The sequence below is a fragment of the Hippoglossus hippoglossus genome, chromosome 1, assembly GCF_009819705.1.
Source record: "Hippoglossus hippoglossus isolate fHipHip1 chromosome 1, fHipHip1.pri, whole genome shotgun sequence".
Taxonomy (NCBI): Eukaryota; Metazoa; Chordata; class Actinopteri; order Pleuronectiformes; family Pleuronectidae; genus Hippoglossus; species Hippoglossus hippoglossus.
The window spans coordinates 8,429,220-8,449,407 of NC_047151.1; the positions used below are offsets into that span (position 1 = coordinate 8,429,220).

General features: G+C 40.8%; 3 protein-coding genes across 4 annotated transcripts; 1 reads left to right on the forward strand and 2 right to left on the reverse strand.

Annotated features, from left to right (window-relative positions):
- Window positions 1-336: 336 nt before the first annotated feature.
- On the reverse strand, window positions 337-6,879 carry poll (polymerase (DNA directed), lambda). Its single transcript, XM_034600284.1, has 9 exons — window positions 6,785-6,879; window positions 5,461-5,604; window positions 4,998-5,295; window positions 4,706-4,817; window positions 3,887-4,225; window positions 3,526-3,699; window positions 2,214-2,342; window positions 1,396-1,564; window positions 337-1,300 (listed from the first exon to the last, which is right to left on the reverse strand). The coding sequence occupies exons 2-9, from the start codon at window positions 5,573-5,575 to the stop codon at window positions 939-941; spliced, it is 1,698 nt and encodes a 565-aa protein (XP_034456175.1). The 5' UTR covers window positions 5,576-5,604; window positions 6,785-6,879; the 3' UTR covers window positions 337-938.
- A 9-nt stretch (window positions 6,880-6,888) lies between these two features.
- Window positions 6,889-10,356, forward strand: dpcd (deleted in primary ciliary dyskinesia homolog (mouse)). 2 transcript variants are annotated; one of them, XM_034600517.1, is made up of 7 exons: window positions 6,889-7,146; window positions 7,729-7,809; window positions 7,913-8,034; window positions 8,163-8,296; window positions 8,466-8,568; window positions 9,089-9,202; window positions 10,226-10,356. In XM_034600517.1, exons 1-6 carry the CDS (start codon window positions 6,972-6,974, stop codon window positions 9,191-9,193), a joined length of 720 nt encoding a protein of 239 aa, XP_034456408.1. In that variant the 5' UTR covers window positions 6,889-6,971; the 3' UTR covers window positions 9,194-9,202; window positions 10,226-10,356. The 2 variants fall into 2 exon arrangements, with proteins under 2 accessions (XP_034456408.1, XP_034456399.1); XM_034600508.1 differs by lacking the exon at window positions 10,226-10,356 and having other exon boundaries at window positions 9,089-9,469.
- An 888-nt stretch (window positions 10,357-11,244) lies between these two features.
- Window positions 11,245-16,396, reverse strand: fgf8b (fibroblast growth factor 8 b). The gene is made up of 5 exons (XM_034600531.1): window positions 15,569-16,396; window positions 15,432-15,468; window positions 14,653-14,833; window positions 12,296-12,402; window positions 11,245-12,109 (listed from the first exon to the last, which is right to left on the reverse strand). Exons 1-5 carry the CDS (start codon window positions 15,625-15,627, stop codon window positions 11,813-11,815), a joined length of 681 nt encoding a protein of 226 aa, XP_034456422.1. The 5' UTR covers window positions 15,628-16,396; the 3' UTR covers window positions 11,245-11,812.
- Window positions 16,397-20,188: the final 3,792 nt, after the last annotated feature.

Here is a 20,188-nt window from a genome sequence, read left to right on the forward strand (position 1 = left end):
ACCACCAATCACTGCGTATGTTAAAATGTTGTTAAAGAGCCAGTTCACTCAACTTGTAAAACCACATATTATTCCACTTTGCTCTAGTTGTACCTGTTGATAATGATCTCAGCCAAGGAGGTTGCTTTCGCTCCTGTTTGTTTGGTGCTTTGTTTTTCAGCAGGATTATGATGAAAAAAAAAAAATTACCAGACAGAATTCCACAAAACTTGGAAGAATGAGACATGGACCAAGAAAAAAAACATCCCATTTTGCGGTAGATAAGGACAAAGTGGAGGATCCAGGATTTATTTATTAATTTGGTTTACTTTGTTTGAAAGTATGAGCGACAGGTTTTTTTTTTTTGATTTTCGGGAATTTCCAAGTGATATTGATTTCACTGATATTGATGGAATTTCATCAATATTTATCCATTCATCCAATATTTTTTCATAGGGGGGGGGCACGCCTCCGCAGCAGCCGGGTTTGATTTTGACCTGCTAGTTAATCTATATGCCCCCCCCCCCCCAAAAAAAATACTTACTTAATTTACTTACTAACTTACACATATATAGATAAATATATACATACTATAATTTTAAAAAAATACTCTAAATTACTTTTAAAGGCTATGGAATCCTCAACAAATTTCCCCTTCACTTATATATTGGACTCACAGTAGTGTCAGGACTGGACATCTCAGAAACCTTGGCATATACAACTGAAACAACCTGAGAGATGCAGTTAAGTCAGTAAATATGTTTTTGAGCTTGAACCTTTTTATAATAAAGGAGAATAATAGTGATTAAAATTGCCATTCAAGGCAAACAGGGCTCTAATTTGATCTGTGGAGCAGCAAAAAATCCTTAAAATTGGTTGTTTGAGCATGATTGAGCTTTCTCATTGATTCATGATTATTTTTCTCTAAAATCCAACTTTGCATTGTGATTGACAAATGATCACCAGTCCCTTTCATTGGGCTCCCTGTACGGTATGCCTAAAAGACTGAATACATCCTTCTCTGTCGGTGTAGGAAGCGGAGTGCCGCCATACAACTTTAAAGTTCCCTGACGCACCACAGCTTTGTTCAGCGAGTGCTCACATAAGCTCATGTTTTTCGTCTTTGCCATGGCTCTCATTGAGCGGTTGAAGTGTGCCGACCCGGTGAAATACATGAGGGCACAGGCGAACTCGCCGTAGGGCACAACGATGATGTCCAGCCTGCGATGGCGGTGGCCGGGTCCTGGCAAACGGCACACACCCATGTATTTCTTCTGCTCTCCATTCTCCTCGTGGCTCACCAGGTCGTCTGTCAAAAACCCTGAGAGAAAGGACGTTTTAGTTTCTCTGAAGGAAATCCAACCTACGAATAAGACAGGAGAAAATCCCTTCCACCAAAAAAAGAATGAAGCTTACCACTGTCATGGAGGCTCTGTAACACTTTGCTGAAAATGCCCTTGTGTGACTTGCCATCGGGGTGAGTTATGAGTATGTCTACATCTCCACATGTGGCTTTTCCTCGACGGTAGGAGCCACAGGCCATCGCCACTAGTCCTGGGTCTATAGCATGGGTGGCATCCCTCACCTGCACATACCAAACAGAGACACAAAATAGAGCCCAGCACGTAACCTAGACTGAAGGAGCCTTTCGAAATCTTCGGATTAATAACATACAACCAGTGTTTAATTTGTATGTTCTCTATTTTTTATAGAGTCCCTCCCGCTGGCGAACAGCAATGTTTTTACCTGTTCCCAGCCAAATACTGGGAGGTAGCATCACATATAATTTTGACAAGGCTGAGGGAGGACACATGCTTTAGTCATCTGCCTCGCGTGCGCTTTCAATCTGGCAGCTCTGAAGGAAAAAGAAAATCCAGTAATACTATCTAAAAACAACTAGCATTGTGCTCAGTGCTGTAGAGCGAGCAGGTATCTGGCTACCTTAAGATGCAGCAAGTTTAAGAGTTACTTTTCCCCTTTGGGAAGCTCACTTCACTTTGTGAGAACATGGTCTGGTTTTCTCATCATCAAGCAGTCAAGGAAAACCGCTTCAAAGTTTTTCCTACTTTAAGTCCTCCAAATTTCTGTGGATTGAAGGTGGAATCTTTTTCAGAGATATCACATCTCTATGTACACGGCTAAACACAACACTGAAATGATGAAAATCAAATCAAACACATTTCAGTCATCATCACAAAACGTTGTATGTTTCGCGAGAAATGAAGATGCATTACCAATTTCTCTACGGCTGCTGCTTCTTCTCGGGGCATACGGTCCAGAAAGTCATCGTAGTGCTTGAGTCCTATTTTCTGAGTGTTGGTCAGGTGGGCTTTTGTGCGGATGTCCTCCAAAGTGCGAAATCCCTGATAACAACAAATCAAACAATACATTTGATCCACATTATATATTAGACATTTGCTTCCTGTCTTCTTTTTGCCAAAGTTTCATTCATTAAATCACAATGAAAATGTGTAGCCCAGCTTCAATATTAAACCTTCGGAATTTAAGGTGTATTTAACAAAACCATATCTACTAAAAAAAAAAAAATCACACTTTCCAGCTTATTGTATAGTCATCTTTTTGTAAGACGTATTTCAAGATAACAAAAGCTTCCGCCGATGAAGCTAAGCTTTACTCAAATTAATTTTGAAGCTGGTATTTATATTAATATTTGAGACTTCAGAAAACCTGATAACTACCATATAAGCAGAAATACTTTTAACACCTAATAGGAACAAACAATTTCTTACATTTGGATTTTAAAGAGCTGTGATGAGGTAAGTACTGAGCAGGGACAGTTTATGGTTTAAACTATTTCTTTTTATCATCTTTGAGACGCTTCTTCATCTAGAGTGGTTCCCAAGAACCACGGTGGCCTCTAGATTTATTAAAGGGGAGATAATTGGAACAATCAGGAGTCTTCCTCGAGCTCAGTAAGAGCGGTGACAAAGAACCTGATGGTTATTCTGGCTGAGCTCCAGAGATCCTGTGTGGAGATGGGAGAAACATCACTACAGCTTTACGACAGAGTGGCTCAATCTTCTCCTCAGACACGGGAAAGAACCTAAACTGGACTCTCTGGACTTCACAGTGGGTCAAAGGTTCATCTTACAACAGGGCAATGACCATTAACACACAACCAAGACGAAGCAGGAGTGGAATGGGTGTACAAAGCTTGTTGTGTAATACCCAGGAGTACTAGAGGCTGTAAGTGCTGTCAAATATACAATTTCTAAAATTTAGTTTTTCAATGTGTCATTATTTAAAGTAAGCTGATGAGGGAAACATTTTTATCAAAATGTGAAAAGTGAAGGGATCTGAACACTTTTTGGTATGCAATGTATATGGATTCAGCCGATTTATCAGACAGGGTTTGATCCAGAGTTTTAATCTACACAGCATTTCAGTTATCTGACACATCATTTAGTGATGTCTGTAAAAATACAGACTTTTTTGTAAATTGACTTACCTTTATATGTGTAAGCACTCACATTACATAAACATGCCTATAATATATATATGTGCATACAAGCTCGTGTGTCTTACCTGTTGGTACCACAGTTGTGCGGTTTTAGCTCCCGCACCCCAAATGTTAGTGAAAAGTTCCAGTACTGGCACAGCCTCCCCAATGTGATCAATCTTCCGGAGATGTCCACTCTCCATAATCTCATCGATTTTGTCAGCCATTCGTTTTCCGATTCCGGGAATCTGACAAGCCTCCTGAACGAAGTGGGGGGAAACTAATTTATATAAAAATTGTATATACAAAAATTATTCCAACACCTTGCAATAAAAAGTGTACTTAACTGTGATGCACCAAAAAGTACTTGCTCCAGTATATTTAACAACCACACAAATTACTGACAGCACCAACGACATAATAATAAAAGCATCTGCACTGCAGTACCTGATATGATGTAATAGGCTTGTGGTAACTCTTCAGTGCGTTGACAGCCTTGGAGTAGCCCAGCACCCTCCACTTGTCCCCCTGGTGCGTGTAGGCCTTGGCCAGCACTTCTAGTTTGTCTGTGATGTGCTTGTTGAAGTTATTACTTTTGGATTGAGAGGACTGGGCACAGACCCACTTTCCTGAGGCCGCCTTCTGAGCCGCAGGGTCCGGACCGGGGTCGAGGCTGGGGCCAGGCATCTCCTCTTTGGGGTGCTGGCCAGTGATGAGCGCTTTCAGGTCACTATGAGAGACGACATCTTCTTCTGCTCGCAATTCATCTTTAGTTTCTGGTCCAGTCTAATAGCAGGAATTTAAATAAAACTGAGTTAACGATCCAACACGCAGAGGCTTGTTGTTTTGTGCTTACTTTTGCACCAAATGATTACTGCTGGTTAACTCTATAAGAACCTATTAGGACCTGGTATTAACATCCATCCTGAGAGATCCAATCACAAGTGGTCACCTCTGAGTTCTTCTGTTCACACCTGGCATTACAAGCCGTGCTGAATGTGTCTCCTCGTGATGGGATCTCACTTCCCTGTTATATATGCAAATAATCCCGTCATTTCAGTTCGTGGAAACTAAAGGATGTTGTTTTAACCCAGTCAGAGTTTACAGATGCATCCAATGACAATCTTAGTGTGTGTTACTCTGTGTTGCCGCAGGAGAGTTTGTGAGAGACAGGATTCAGGAGAGGGTGAAATAATCTAGTGCGGCTCTGCTATGAAGAAAGATTTTACCAATATCAGAAAAGCATCTTATGACCTTGCAACCTACCATGTCTATAGTCTCCTCTTGCTTGGTTTGATGAGACATTGGTTCAACAAATGCTGCAGGTTTGACAATCGGCAACTCTTCTTTAATATTGTCATGTTGTGTTTCAGGATCCCTAAACAGATAAAGAATAAAAAGATACAAGATTTAAGTCACAATAGATTTCAACTGTACATCCACTGTCTCTGTCTAGTCTATTGACAAGTTTAAGTCTACCTCATAAACTGGAAAAATCAAAGGACACAGATATATAAACATAAGAATTCTAGAACAAAAGAACAAATGGCTCATTTACCTCTTGGGTAAAAGAAGACTGTAGTTATCTACATCCAGGAGTTGTTTCTCACTGATGCACAGGCTCAACCAAGTGCATTTCACAAGTTGGACTCCAGAGGGCATACAATCCACTTTCAGTAGGCGCAGAGCCCTGTCACTGTCCATGTTGTCATCTACAACAACATGAGTGACAGCGGGACACAGTGAACTCTCTGTCTGTCCTCCATTCTGCTGAATTTGTCTTTGAAAAATCTGACATCTGGCACTTCCTATTCCAGCAGGGAGGATGTACACTGTGACTCCATTAAAAGTGTCTCCTGTGGCAGAGGAGAGGAGCAGGTTACTGTGAGCACATGTGTTGCATTGCCTGGCTTCTACTTTGGTGTTAACAGTAGATGTCTATGTCCCTAAATAGATATGAATCTATAAACATTCCATTTGTTCCATTATTTATAAAACACAAATGCAAACACAATAACAACCTGAGGCATCACATGCATCTGGTTTCTTCTTCAGTGGTGGTGCATCCTTTCCCTGTAGTACTTTGGCCCTTTTAACTCTGGGGAAAGCCTTCATGATGCCATGACGAGTCTCCATCTTGTGTATCACAGGGGGGCACCAGGGGCCTGTGGCACAAAGCAGAATTATGACGTAATTATGAGTTAGAAAAGTAAAACCAACCCACATACCTGAAACATCAGCTGTGTACTCTATCTAGCACCAAATATGCTTCACACACTAATGTGTAGCAAGTTCACACAGGAAGACTGGTTGAACAACAATTATTGTCTTATATTTGTTTCCTTTTCATATTTGGAATTCTGCAGAACTTACAGTTTTATAGTAACAATACTATGCTGTAAAAACATTCTAAAATCTTAATGAACCTTTTAAACAAAAAAGTGTATCAATTTCAGAGTGAATATCCCCTATGTGATCATGCAGTTGTAGCCCAGCACCTCTAGCAATCCATATGATCCGATATTGAACATTACATGTGCCAAATTACAAGAGAAGCAAATCAAAGTTGCTTTAGGCGTACAATCTGTGCCATATGAGATTTATCACTGCAAAACTCATCGACAACAGGAAAGTAAAATGAAAGTAATATCAATCAAATGTATTAAATGTCAAGAGTAAACATGCGAATCATACCAACAGAGTGTTTTATCATCAAATATTATAATTGTACTTATTACTACTGCCACTCATATACAGAACATATTATTGATAAGAAGATCACTTATTTTAAAAGTACAGTATTATTTAGTAGTAATAGTAACTAGTGACATAGATCAAATTATAAGGATGACTATATAGTAAATGTAAACATTCATTCATCCGATTGTAGGGCAATGGTACAACATGGGAATGCTCAAATAAAATACAAAGACTTCAAAGATGTCCTACAGTACTTGAGTAGAAGGAATTCGTGACATGACACAACTGCAAGCTGGTTTCTGTCTGCTCCTCTGAATGGAGCAGCCCACAGAACATACAGTTACAGCTTTTTCCCAGTAAAAGAAACACGTGGGAGCTGTGGGGACCAGCACTGTGTGGCAGGACAGCTGATCCTGCTCCACACACTAAAGCTGATCTCTCAGAAATCAAACTGTGCTCTGTCTGCTCCTAGCTAGCCAACTTTAGCGAATGCGAACAGAAACAGTAAACAACACATGCGTTAGACTCTTTCAGTTAGTCTCTACAGCCAACATATATAATATGTTATACTCATACCAGCAGGTCCGAATACATTTCCATATCTGAAGCCTTAAACTCATTACACTGTGACATTTGGACTCTTACCCCTGCTCAGATGGAACCATGCAAATGAACACGACGACAGACGGACATCAATTCAAATGGTTCACTTCCGGGTCACTGCTTGGTTTCGTTCGGCTCATATTTTCTAGCCATTATAAATAAATCATCTGAAAGTCTACAAATTACAATATATAGATGGTAATCTTCAGAAAAATGCAGGTAAGTTTCCATGTATACAGATGTTTTTATATATATATGCTCTTACTTGTCGGGTTACGTGTTGACGTGGGTTGCTATGGTTACGGAAGTGGTCCTGTGCGACAGAGACGCCAGTGGAGACATGGCTGTGCAGAGCTGGACTCAGAGTTTACAGTCATCGAGGAAAACAGCTCTGATACACGACGGTGAGAACAACCGATAACAAGGACTCGTCTTCCTGACCTTTAAACTAAACTTCCCCAAAAGGAAACCTCTGCTTAAAGAGCCCGTCATCCTCTAGACTGTTAGCTAATGTTAGCCAATGTAAGCTAACAGCATTGGTGCCATTTGGCAACAAGCAGGTGGCGATTTCTCATCTGCAGAACGATGTCTGAAAAGGGTTGTGACATGAATTAGAGGTGCGATGTGACACACTGTGTGTCGACTCGGGAAATGTCCTGATCAACATCTCTGCTCACTTGAAGCTTATCTTTGAAACACTAGCTTTTGTTCGTCCATGTCTGTTTCTGCCATTATTACATTACATTATTATAATCCAGCATTTACATCTTATTTCATTTGACCCACATTTAAATATCATATGTATACAGGAATACAAAATTTAAAAAAAGGTGTTTAGTATGTCAATGACTGTCCTAAGATTGACAGGATCTGGGTTAGTACTGCGATTGCTTAGCTTGTTTGAGCTCCACTAGAAACACGTTCAAGTATTGTTTTTGTTGTTGTTGTTGTTTGTATGTTCATATGTTTCTGAATTCCACCTGCAGGAAAAAGGAAGATCCACTTCCTCTTCACAGATGGAAACGAAATGGCTGAAGAGTATGACTTGAAAACAGATGAGCTCATTGGTAAGATTTTTACACAACTGCATGTTTAATTCATGTTTAAATATCTAACAGTGCATGGAGTGCATGTGTGTGTCTGTCTTACACAACCTTTGGTTCATTTCAGTACGAAAGTGGCGTAATAAAAGCACACTTGGAGCTCAGGGCCAATGGGAGGTGGAGGTTGGGGAGCCACCTGCGAGCCCTGTTGCATCTTCGGACGATGTGATCAAGGAGAACAACTCCAATGTGGGTTTTTCTCCCTATTTTCTCTCATTTTCATCCTAGAATTATCGCTGAACCACCCCAGATTCTCATCTTAACTTTGGCTCGTATGAGAGAGAACTCTTTCACTATCAATCTTTCTGTCTCCGCAGCCTTTGTTCATGCGTACAGACACAAAGAGCAGCTTTCAGTGGCGAATCCGTAACCTTCCCTATCCTAAAGATGTCTTCAGTGTTGTTGTGGAGCCATCGGAGAAATGCATCATCATAAAGACCTCAAACAAAAAGTAATTTACACATAAGAACACTGGGTTTTCCTGGCCATCGTGTCATTCCTATGCATAACACTTGCTGCATGTAATCCTCACTGTCTCCCTATAGATGGCAGTGTGCACAACACTTTAGTCTTCACAGTCTCCGGACAAACCTATGACATTTGACTGCATGTCTTCCCAGGTATTATAAGAAGTTCAGTGTTCCTGACATGGAGCGCAGTGAGCTGCCATTCGACTGCTCTGCCCTCAGCTTCACTCACGCCAACAACACTTTGATTGTCAGCGTAAGTGCGACGCTCCAATGAAAAATAAATGAACTTAAACCAGTTGTAAAACTATTTGCTTTAATTGTAAAGGTGCAAACATTACAGTTTGATTCTTAGATCTGTTTTTAGACTTAAATTGATGAATGTAGGATCCTGAACATTATCATCTGAGCATTGTGAGTTATTTAAAAAGAATCTGGATTTTTTTTAAATTTACAAATCCAAATAAAATCTACTGGAAACTATAATCCTAACTTGCATGAGTTACTTCAATTTGATATAAACCACGGTCATGTTCATAAAAGCATCACTTTGTTTATTTAAGTATTTTTATATGCATCATGAGGACAAGATGTGGATTTTAAAATCTGTGCACCCGAGAGGTTTTAAATTTTTTATGCCCACAGTAATTGCTCCTTTTTGTTGTTTTATTAGCTTTGTATTTTGTATGTTCTTTCGATATGGCTGCAGTGGAGGATATGCAGGAGGCAGATGGGGAGAATGTTGAAGTAATTACTCTTTCTTCTCTCTTATCCAGTACAAGAAGCCCAAAGAGATCTTAACCCTTGAGCAGGAGCTACTGAAGGAGCTGAAGAAACTGAAGGGAACTGGAGATGGGAACGTCGACTGCAAAACTCAGTGAATTGTGACGGTGGGAGCGAGAGAAACGTTCTGCATTGCATTTAAAGCAGAAACACGCAGCGTCATTTTTCCAGTCACATGTGAGCCTTACTTTGACTCACTCAGAATCCCTTCTCTCAGTGCCTTATTCATAGGTTAGTTTCTCTCATTATGTTTCTCAACTGTGGCCCATTTAATCGTGGTCAATGTGTTTCTCAGCCTCACAGTCAGATTTATTAACTTTGCCATTTGACCATGAGGTTTTTTTTCTCCAAATAATTTCTGTCACAGAAAAATAACTGCAGAAAACATTTGTATATTTGGAATTTTTAAAAATATTGCCACAACATGTATTTTGTACTCCTTGTCACCAAAGAGTACAACATGTATTTTGTACTCCTTGTCACCAAAGCTACCGGGGAGACATTTCGATGGCAGGGTCACATAACCCACAACCCTCCTCTTCGTTGATGTCCTTGTAAAACACTCAAAACACACAATGCCTCATCCCTGTTCGTTCCGGGGTCACTGTTACGAGCACAACCCATTTGTGTTAACTGAATATCCTTATGTTCCTTGCATGTAGTGGGCCACCCTGAAAGCCATTACTGAAACTAGTGTTACTATTTCCCATTAGAGCAGAGGGTCACTCTGACGCAGTGGTCTGCAGCTAAAACTCCACCGACACAGGTTAGAAATGAGTGCAACTGTGCAAGAGTTGTTTTACAAAAGGGCCTAATGTTGACGAATATAAAGTCGGCAGCTCTCATGTTTGTCATAGGAAATTCTGAGTGAATACCTGGCATGTACAGAAAGAAATGATTGTATAGATCCTTGCTTCACTGCGATGTTTGATAAGTTCATTTTAAAAACTACTGTCGGAAATACTTAGACAGTGGATAAAAAAAGAGACAATGGTATTTAAATATAGATCGTTTCCACCTTGTGATTCCTTGCATTTTTTTTTACCACTTGTCCAAACCCAGAGAGCAAGTGCAAGAAGCAGAGACAAAACCACAGGTCTCTCTTACCATTGTGCTTTGTCTTATTCCAGATGGAAAGAACAGGAACACAAGAAAGCATTTCATTCGCAGCCTGTCCTGTTGTTTTGCAAATTCTTGAGAGAGACTTGAAGGAATTGACATGAAGAAAGTCAAGGAAGTGTTTTTCTGCTTGTTTTTACAACACTTGTTGCTGTTGATTCTAAATAAATATAAAATGTGAAACAAAGTTGATGTTTAGTGATTACATCGAATACCGAGCAATGATTCTGAGGTCTTGATTTTGCTAATTTTCTGTAATGCTTTGCCGTCTTTAGCACTCGAGCTGCTGTCAAAACAAATTCCTGTGGCAGCAAACACCAACTAACAAATTGGTTGTCCAGCTCATGCATTGTGAGAGCAGCCAAATTCCTCTGTTCAGGGTCTTCTTCCTCCCCTGTCGTTTGGCCTCTGATGGTCATGCTCAACTGCCTCTGGGAAGAGGGTTTCCTTTCTGCCTCCCTTTCATTCGCGAATGCCTCTTCCCAGCCATTCCCCCTCTTTCAGCCGATGCCACATTTTGCCACACAGGCCCTGGTGCTTTTTCTGCAGCCCCTCTGCGCAACCCCCACCACCCACCCCTCCCTGTGTGACTGGCTTCTTTTTGATAACTGACCCCTTCTCGTGTTATTATTCGAACCCACTATTGTATAACATGCCCTTTTATATGAGGTTACACAAAGGGCCCATTTGATCAGAGAGTTACGGTGTGCGATCGTGAGAAATGCAACTACATGGTGGTAACCTTTGTTTGGGCCAAAATGGTGGGCTGACCTCATCGCTTTTAATGCATAGCTCGGGCCATTCAGGCCCAAGTCTCACTTGCTGAGCACACTGAATTCAGTAGCCTGTCACAGATATTGCCCCTCAGTTATCTGGGTCTCCAGCTTGGGGAAGAAGAGGAAGAAGAAGAAGGAGGAGGAGAAGAAAAAAAAGCAACAGTTTTTTTTGTTCTTTTTTTAGGCCAACCAGCATTGTACGCTTCGTCCAAAAACAACTACACAAGAGAGAAGCCACGCAGCATGTGAACTGATTCTTTAGTGGTTTTAATATACACTCTACAATAAATATTTCCATCATTTGACGCAATTTACATTTTTACAGTAAAAATATATTTATATGTGTAGAAAAAAAAAAACAGGTTAAAATTCTCCAAACTCCTCCTAAAGGCAAGATAGCATGTCAACTGAGACTCAGATGCTGTGACCACAAGAAAATCCACAGATAGCTGCCGTGTCTAGCTGCATTGTACTCATTTCTCTTTTCAAACATTCTTTGTTGCTGAGCTGGTGAACTTCTAACCAAAGGTTTTCATTCATGTCAATGTAGTTGAGCTCTTCAGTCCTTTAAATGCCCCCTGATTTAATAAGAGAAAAAAAACTTTCCTAAAGTCTGACTGAATTGGAAATAACTAGCAGATTAGATATTAGATTGTTTACACACAATCCAGTACAAAGTATTACATAATAAGTCCACAAAATGAGGCAAAAAGTGTATGGGCCCTTGATGGTAAAAGTTGATTTTGCTGGGAGCACTTGTTTTTTTCTTGTAGTGGTTCTCGCGCTGGTTCATCCACAGTTCTCCCTCAGTGGTTTCAGTCCTCAGCGGTCCCCTGAGCGCTGGTGATGGGAATGTTTAGTCCGCCTGCTCAAAGGGTGCACGGGGACAGGGAGAGGAAGGACATCAAACGGCCTCCTCTCACTCAGCAAATGCCCCCTGGGTAGACGCTTCATGAAGTGGGCCTCCCTCTGATGCTGCTTGGTCTTGGAGGCCTTCCTTGGGCGGCCCTTGCGTGTGAAAGCCATAAACCAGCCCTCGTACTTGGCGTTCTGGAGGGCTGTGTAGTTGTTTTCCAGAACAATCTCGGTGAAGATGCAGTCTTTGCCTCGGCCTTTCCGCTGCAAAAGAAAAAGAGGGGAGATAGTGAGACAATCAAATACCCTTTAAAACCTGCTCCGTCTTATTTCTGAATATAATTCATTTTGTATTCGTCGTCTCAACAATGTGTCCATAAACTGCAAATTTGGATTAACATTTCCAAGCAACAGATAAATGTAGTCACAAAAATATGAATTCAAGATTACCTTGCCAATCAGCTTCCCCCGCTTGTTCATGCATATATAGTATCCTGTCTTCACCCCTCTAATACGAACACGACTTCCAAAAGAGTCCGTCTCCACCTCCAGTTTAGCTGCACAGACAAAAGAGATCAGAAATAATGAGATGACACAGTTGTGACACGGTGCAGGCGTTCAGATTATCATGTTGCAGTGTGTGTGAGACTTGAATGTATTATTCATGTGCAGTGGAAGCTGCAGTGAACTGGATTTACATCAAGTCATCATTAAATGGCATGAAATTGTCTGGACAAGATCGTGACCAGGGAACCAGAATCAAGACAAAAACTTTAAAACTTCATGAACCGGCAGCCACCTTTCAACAAAGCATGCAAGCCGTCCAAAATAGCACCAAATGATAGTGATTTTCTCACGGCGTGATTGTTGTTGGATGTCGGTAAATGCTGTGCTGCGATGCATTTCAGACTGGGGATAAAGGAGAGTGAGAATACTGCGGTCGGGGACACAGCCACAAGCACAGAGCAGCGGTCAGATTTGGGCCAGTTACAAGAGTGACACCCACTTAGGATGTGCAGCCAGTGTGTGCATGATCGACTCTGCGTGTATGTGTGTGTGCGTATGTGTGAGTGTGCGTAGGCAGGGAAATTTAAAAGACAAAAGAGCACACAGGAGAGGAAAAGGTATAAAGTGAAGATGCTGACTTCACCGCAGCTCCTTATAAATTGAGTCATACATTGAGTTGTAAAGCAATGAAAATTCCTCATAAAAACCGCCTCCAAAAAAGCAGGCGGGCAGCCGGCACAGAGGAGTGGATGGATGGATGGTGGCTGCGGTGGAAAGATGGCTAGACGCACCAAAAATCCTTTGGTGACAGGAATTCTGCTCCCTCTCAGTTTAAGACAATTTTCCTGTGAGAAGTTAAGAAAAGTCCATCCTAACAGGTGTCAATGACTTTCTGGACCACCAACACACGAAAGAGAATAAATTACCTTCATAAGTCCATAAAAGATGGCAACACAGATGCCACTAACTCTGTTTACAGTTTCCACCTCTGTTTCTCCTGGCTCCGACTATTTTCCTACGGGCTGCCAGAAAGACGACATAATTTATACTGCTTTTCAACGCCGCACCGTGCACCATTGAGTTTAAACTATTCCTGTGTTTGTAAGGTGAACATCTTAAGTATTTTTTTACTGTTTTCCTGAGGTATAAAAGCATTGAAATGTAAGACATGACGGCCTTTAGCTGTCATCGCGTTTTCATGGACCTGGACAGGGCACACTGGGGCTTCAAGAGGTAAAGTTGCTTTGTTGTTTCAAAGATTATAAAAAAAAAAGTTTTTTCCTGAATGAATTCACATATGTGGACATTTATTCAGCTACATGCACATTTATTTGATACTATATTTAAATTACGTAATTGAATACTCCACCTGCATAAAATAGTAGCCTTGCTCAAAAAGTTAAAAAAGTTAATTACACAACATATTCTCACGATATTTTGCATATGTCACTTCCTGTCTCCCACTGTTTCTCGTTGTGTTTTAATTGAAATTAAGGATTCACATACGTGGTCCTTTATTCAACAACATACTCATTCTATCTGAATTTTCGAAATGTTTTAAGAGACATTTTGGATTGGCCTAAGTGGTCCTTAATTCAGCCACCTTTTGTAATTGTATTTGATATTTATATTTGAATAATGTAATTACATATGCCACCTGCAGGGGATGTCACGCTAGGCTACTTGCTAAAAAGAAGCCTAGCTTTATAATGTTAAATTTCAATTCCCGCCGAATCTCAAAGTGTTTTAATTCACATATTTGGACCTTTATTCAGCTACATGCTCACTCTATTTTGGTAATGAATATGTCGTAAAAATATATAAACTGCAGTTAAGCTAGGCTACTTGTTAAAAGTATATATAGTCTCGCAATATTTTTGCGTGTTTCACTTCCGGCCTCCCGCAGCTTCTCAAAGTGATTAACTTGAATTGTACGATTCCGCAACATGCTACATCTATTTAGATTTCTAGCATATTTTTAAATATGTAGTTAAATACACAAACTGCAGGGTTACACTGGCGTAAGCTAGCTTAATAATATTTATTTGACATGTTTTACTTCCTGTCTCCTGCAGGTTCTTGTGGTGTTTTAATTGACACATGCATACTAAACTTGATAATCCTATCTAAATTGTGTAAATAAAAACACCACCTTCTGGGACGATTAACCTTGGCCACTGTTTAAAAAGAAGAACATGTTTCTCGCGATATTTGACGTCTTTCACTTCCCGCTGCTCACAGTTCCGTGGACATGTGGCTGTGTCTCTGAGCGCGGTGGATCCCCTCTTCCTCCATCTTACCGTGCACCGCTCCGTCGTCCCCGTTGGCGTTGACCCTCTTGTTGGCCAGGACCTGGACGTGTTTCCCGCTGGTGCGGCTGTACAGCTGGTAGGTGCGGGTCAGCCGGCGGCTCATGCGGTCCGACAGGCGGCTCTGCTCGGTGACATGGTGCTTGAAATTAGGGGGTGACTGCACGGAGCTCTGTCGGACGATATGGGAAACACATGTCAGGAGTAGTCGCATGGAATTTGCACTGCGGAAATATGAATATTAACCGTGAGGAGACTCGAGCTTGCCAGTCAAAGAGCCAGGGCCCCGCTGTCCCACAGTTCATTAAGTCATTCATCATATTTAAACAATTCAGCCCGCTTCGTCTTTTTCCCCACCATCGTTTGTAGGACATTGCGGAGATTCTCGGGATTTGCCTTTGATTTTGTTCAATTGTTAATTCATCCAGCCGGTTCATTTATTTATTTATATTTTCAACACCGATGATCTTTCGCCCTTTCTTGATTTCTCTTTTTTTCCCTTCATTTCAGCGTTTCTCCACCCACATGTGGAGAAACAATTACTTTTTTTTTTTTTTTTTCAGGCTGGAGCTTACCTCTTTTCAAGATGTTTGAATTGTTGCCAATTGCCATAGCGCTCATAATAAAATGTTTTCATTGTTATTGCAGCCTGTCGCAGATGTAGAGACGGTGGACGGCGCCTGGATATCTGTGAACTTTTACTTTGTTAACTGCAGAACTTTACGCAACATTAGTGCAGTGTTTTTTATTGAGGTGAGAATGTGAGTTACCTGTGCGTAAAAGCAAAGCGCCGTGAACTGAAGTAACCTGCAGGGGAGAGAAAAATGGGGAAAAATTAACAACCTGTAGCCGGAATTCATTGAGTTACATATAACCAACTATATGACAGTGACACCTCTTTACTTACAGATAACCTAACCTCGATGTTCTCAGCCTCATCTTGTAATAGTTCAAATATTGCTTCATGAATACTCCACTGATTCGCTGCTAGGAGCTCTCGGAAATACAGTTCCTCCTGATGGGGATCTCAGCCCAGATTTATGTCCCTCTTGTTACACATAGAAGGCGATAGCGGGGACAATTAAGAGATCCAAAACTGACAGGGTCCCATGCGGGCGAAAAAAAAGGATCCACTCTCCACTCTGCTGGTCCTGGAGATTTAAAAGGCGCTGCGGTGCCAATCCTCACCGAGAGTCCGGAGAAAGTGTCGCTGTCACCAACGCAGCTCCGCTAAATCCCTTCGTGTCAATCACTCACTGAAAACGAAAGTCTTGATTAGAGGAATAAGCCCCCTTTGGCTTTCTCTGACGCGGCAGAGCGGTGCGTTTTTGGAGTTTTACGCACGGGTCTTTACGCACCAGCGGTAAAATGCGCACCGGGGATGCCCTAAAAATAAGTGATTAAAAATAAAAAAAATAAAAAGGTTGAATGGACTCCATGAGTGACAGCGCGGAATGATTTGTTTTCTGTGCAGTTAAAGCAGTGGTGGCACAGCTGATGTCTCTCTATAAGATGCGCAGATAGTAAAACTCCCAACATCAACCTTCCGCCCACACGTGTGTTTCTTGTGGTCGCCACCAGTCCACATACAGCATCTGTCTCCCTCCACATTTAAATACTTTAACTTGCGGGAAAGTCAATATCCTCGGCGAGAGCAGGCGGAGCGTCCAGGCTGGAGCCAATTTGAAACTGAATACTTGTTAAAACATTTTGCCTTCACCTATTTGCTTGCAACCCCATAAACACAACATTCATCCTTCAACTGTGTATCATTTAACAACATATAGAAGGAAATAAGAGTTTATATTTGTAAGTTAATAATCAGGTTCATTCCTTACTTACCAGAAAAACATCTAATGTCTTCCAAAATGTTACTAAGCTTTTACTAAGCATTTAATCACAATCAAACACCTTAATCCTATTCATCACATGCCATTAGGTCCTATTACAGTATCTTCATACACGTAAAATGTCGGTGCACTTGTTTTTTCTATAACCACAGACATCCACATGGAAAAACTCCCTGGCATGTACTTAAGCAAATCTACAGTTACATTAACTTACTCCCTAAATGCAGGTTAGAGATTGTTTGGTGGTCTCCCGGGACGGACCTTGATGTACTTTTTCATCCTACATATGTAAGTAATATGTATTCCATGTGAACACATGACACAAAATGGTTTTCACATAACATCTAAAGCCCTTTGCCTTGGATACAAATGCTCTCCCGCTCACAATCACTCTTCCATGACTTTTCTTGGTCTGAATCTTTTGAAGAGTGTGTCCTGGGCCTGGTGCGCTACTTTCACAGCATGGCTTCGAACACTACATCATGCGATTATATTGTAATTATTCTTTGCGACAACACAGCGGCGGGGTTTCCTTCAGGGGAACATGACTTGTTACACACTCATTTGTCTGTTAGGGAGGAAGGTGGGTGGTTGTGTGAATCAAGTCTGAAAACTCCAGACTTGATCAGTTGATGCTTGCTTTAATCCATGTGGAGACAGTGGCTGTGAGTAAAGATTGTGAAGTAGCATTTCATTTTTTACTTTTCATAACCTGAACAGTAAATCATCTACGCATGCTCACAGCTAATAATATAAGTTTCTCAAATAATAATATGATGTGTAACATTTTACCTCACCTGTGTCTTTCTGTGTGGTTTTGTAACTTTGTAAGACGTTTGCACCAGATTCTCGAATACAATTTAGTTACAGTATCTTTAATGAGTGAGGAGATACTAATGGAAAAAGTGAACCAAATGCTACTCTCCCCTATAAAAGAATAAAAGTAAAAGAAGGCATACTTTGAAATGAGCATTAAAAGTGTCATTCACACGTTGACAAACGGTTGTGACTTATTCGGCTAAAACTGAACACACAAGATGGTGTAAAAAAAGAAAATCTGGCTCTGCCGTCTAAATCTCCTCTGTCCCCTTGACACCACAAGTGAAACTCCTTTAAGGCGTCACCAGTGCCTTGATACCTGCACTTTAAATCAGAATAGAAACTCCAATCTACAGTGTAGGTTTCCTGACTCCAAACCTCAAATCTGATTATCGTCCCAACGAGCCAAAACCAATTATTGGCCTTGGACTCTTTTACCTGTGAGGCCACAGAGACGCAGGCCCATGTTCTCTGTGTGAACAGTATCAGAAACCTTTGTGCTGTGTGTGTGTGTGAGTGTGCATGTGCATAATGTGAGTTTGGTCCATGTTTTAATGTCTTAGCTGTAAATCAGTCATTTTAGCCAATGCAGGGGATTTAGGGGGTGAAAATGGACCTGCCTTATTAGTTCCAGTGGGACACGGCAACAAGTGATTTTGCCACCTGGAACAATTCAGCACTTTGTTCTTTCATATTTTGACCCCTGTGAAGCACCGATCACACAGGCTGATATGAAATCCACATGGATGATAATTAAAGCTTATGAGTGTTTCTTTTTCTCTTTTTTTTTCTGAAGACAACACAATGGAACCTTCTAACCTACTGATTAGTTCACTTACCAGCCATTTCAATGAAATTTGTTTAAGAAGCAGAGGAAACATGGAGTCATATAGTCTCTGTATATTTAAACCTGCTGTGATGATCTACTGAACATAACTCACATTTCAATCGCTTTTGGGTTTGGGAGTTCAATTCACACATAAGTGAGCAGAAATGTTTATTTTTGTCCTGTCAGCTTAGAAACGGATGAATGAAGTTCCTGTGACTCATGTCAGTACAGGAGTTTGACAGAAATGTTAACTGCCAACTTGTACCACTGCTTGATACAAAACAGATGATGCAGATAAATGAAACGAACCTGTTCACATAGATGTTCATCCGCTGACATCCCCTCTGCAAACAGTCTCTTATTTTGGTAAGCACAACACTGTTTTATTGCAAGATGGTGTTTTTTTTTCTTCCCCTAACGTACTTGCCAGCTTGTGTCCTTGTCGTGGCCTTGGGGTCAGGTCAGCCAAGACCAGACTGTGTCAGAGGTCGTGTGTTTTTTATTGTTCGGAAAGCTGCCTACAGTATTCCCCACATTGTCAGTGGCAGTTGTCAGTAGGGGGATGAATTTCAGAAGAACTCAAACAACTTGTAAAGAAGAGTTTCAGTAACTTGTAAATGGTGATGATGAACCAAAGCAAACAACATATGAAACAGTTTTAGCTCCTATTTTTAAGGCTAAATGTGCACAAAATAGTCTTCATGGCGAAAGTTTATGGCTTGGTAATTCTACAGAATCATAATTATTATCATGACAGTCAATGTGACGAGAGTGACTAGTTTTAATAAAAGTCCTCAAGGAAAGAGAGATGTTCCTGATCCAAGCATTGATTTAGTTGAAAAGGTGCCATTATACTGACACTGAAAATCCCCTGGTACAGTCACTGACCTTTATTTTCAAAAGAGTAGTGCGGCGGTTTTGGAAAAAAGGGCTTAGATCAGGGTTAGATGAGGAGATTGAGACCATTGACGTATGTGTAAATCTATGCTGGTTGCCTGGCAACATCATGGGGGCGTCATGACTGTAGGAAACCACTGCAAACAGCCGATTGATAATCCCAAACATGACCCTCTGTAAAACCACAACATGTCTGTTTCTGGCTCTTTCTATTTTTGACAGCTACAGTGTAGATCAGGAGGAAAGAGGGGGAGGGAGGGGATGACGAGCAGCAAACAGGCCTGGACCAGATTTGAACCCAGATCGCAGCAGTAATGCTTCAGCTTTGATAAATGATATGCACTAAACCAGGTGAGCTACTGGTATGCCCCACAACATGTGCATTTTAAGTTTCCGTTTGATATGAAATAATGATTATTGAACATTTAAGGTGCTCTCTGGCATATTTTACACAATAGGACAAAACTAGGCTAGTGGTTTTCCCTTGTTTCCATTCCTAAGCTAAGCTAACCGGCTGCTAACCGGCTGTACTCTCACCTAACTCTCACAAATGTCTGTCTGTATGTAGAATGCATATCACACAAACCGTTCATCTAATCAGCTTCACATTTAGCATTTCCATTGTAAATTGCAGAGAAATCGCAAATTATACATTTAAAATACGATACGACATCTGGGTCAAACTTCAAGATGATTTTAGATTTTTATCCTCAACCCTATTTACCATATCAGACTGACATAGACATTCATGAATGTACTGGGTGCTTCTGTAATACTTTATACTGAGTGATATTGCAGAACTTTTATATTGAATAAAGGTCTGAACATTATGTCGATTGGTTAAAAGAAATAGTCGACATGCAATGTAATTGTCATTGCAGATGAAACAGGTTGGATGAACTTAAGGTTTTCTAACTTCACTCTGCACCATACACTGTTTATAAAAAACTCTGTACACAACGTCCAGCACACAAACAATATAAAAGTGATAGTATATTGTAGAACTGTTTGAGGAGGACTCACTAGTGACAAGGAATAACTCTGAAGTAGCTCACTAGCGCCACAAGCTAACATCCCCTTCCAATCAGACAGTTTTACAATGGGAACTGCACTATAGTCTAAATTCTGAACT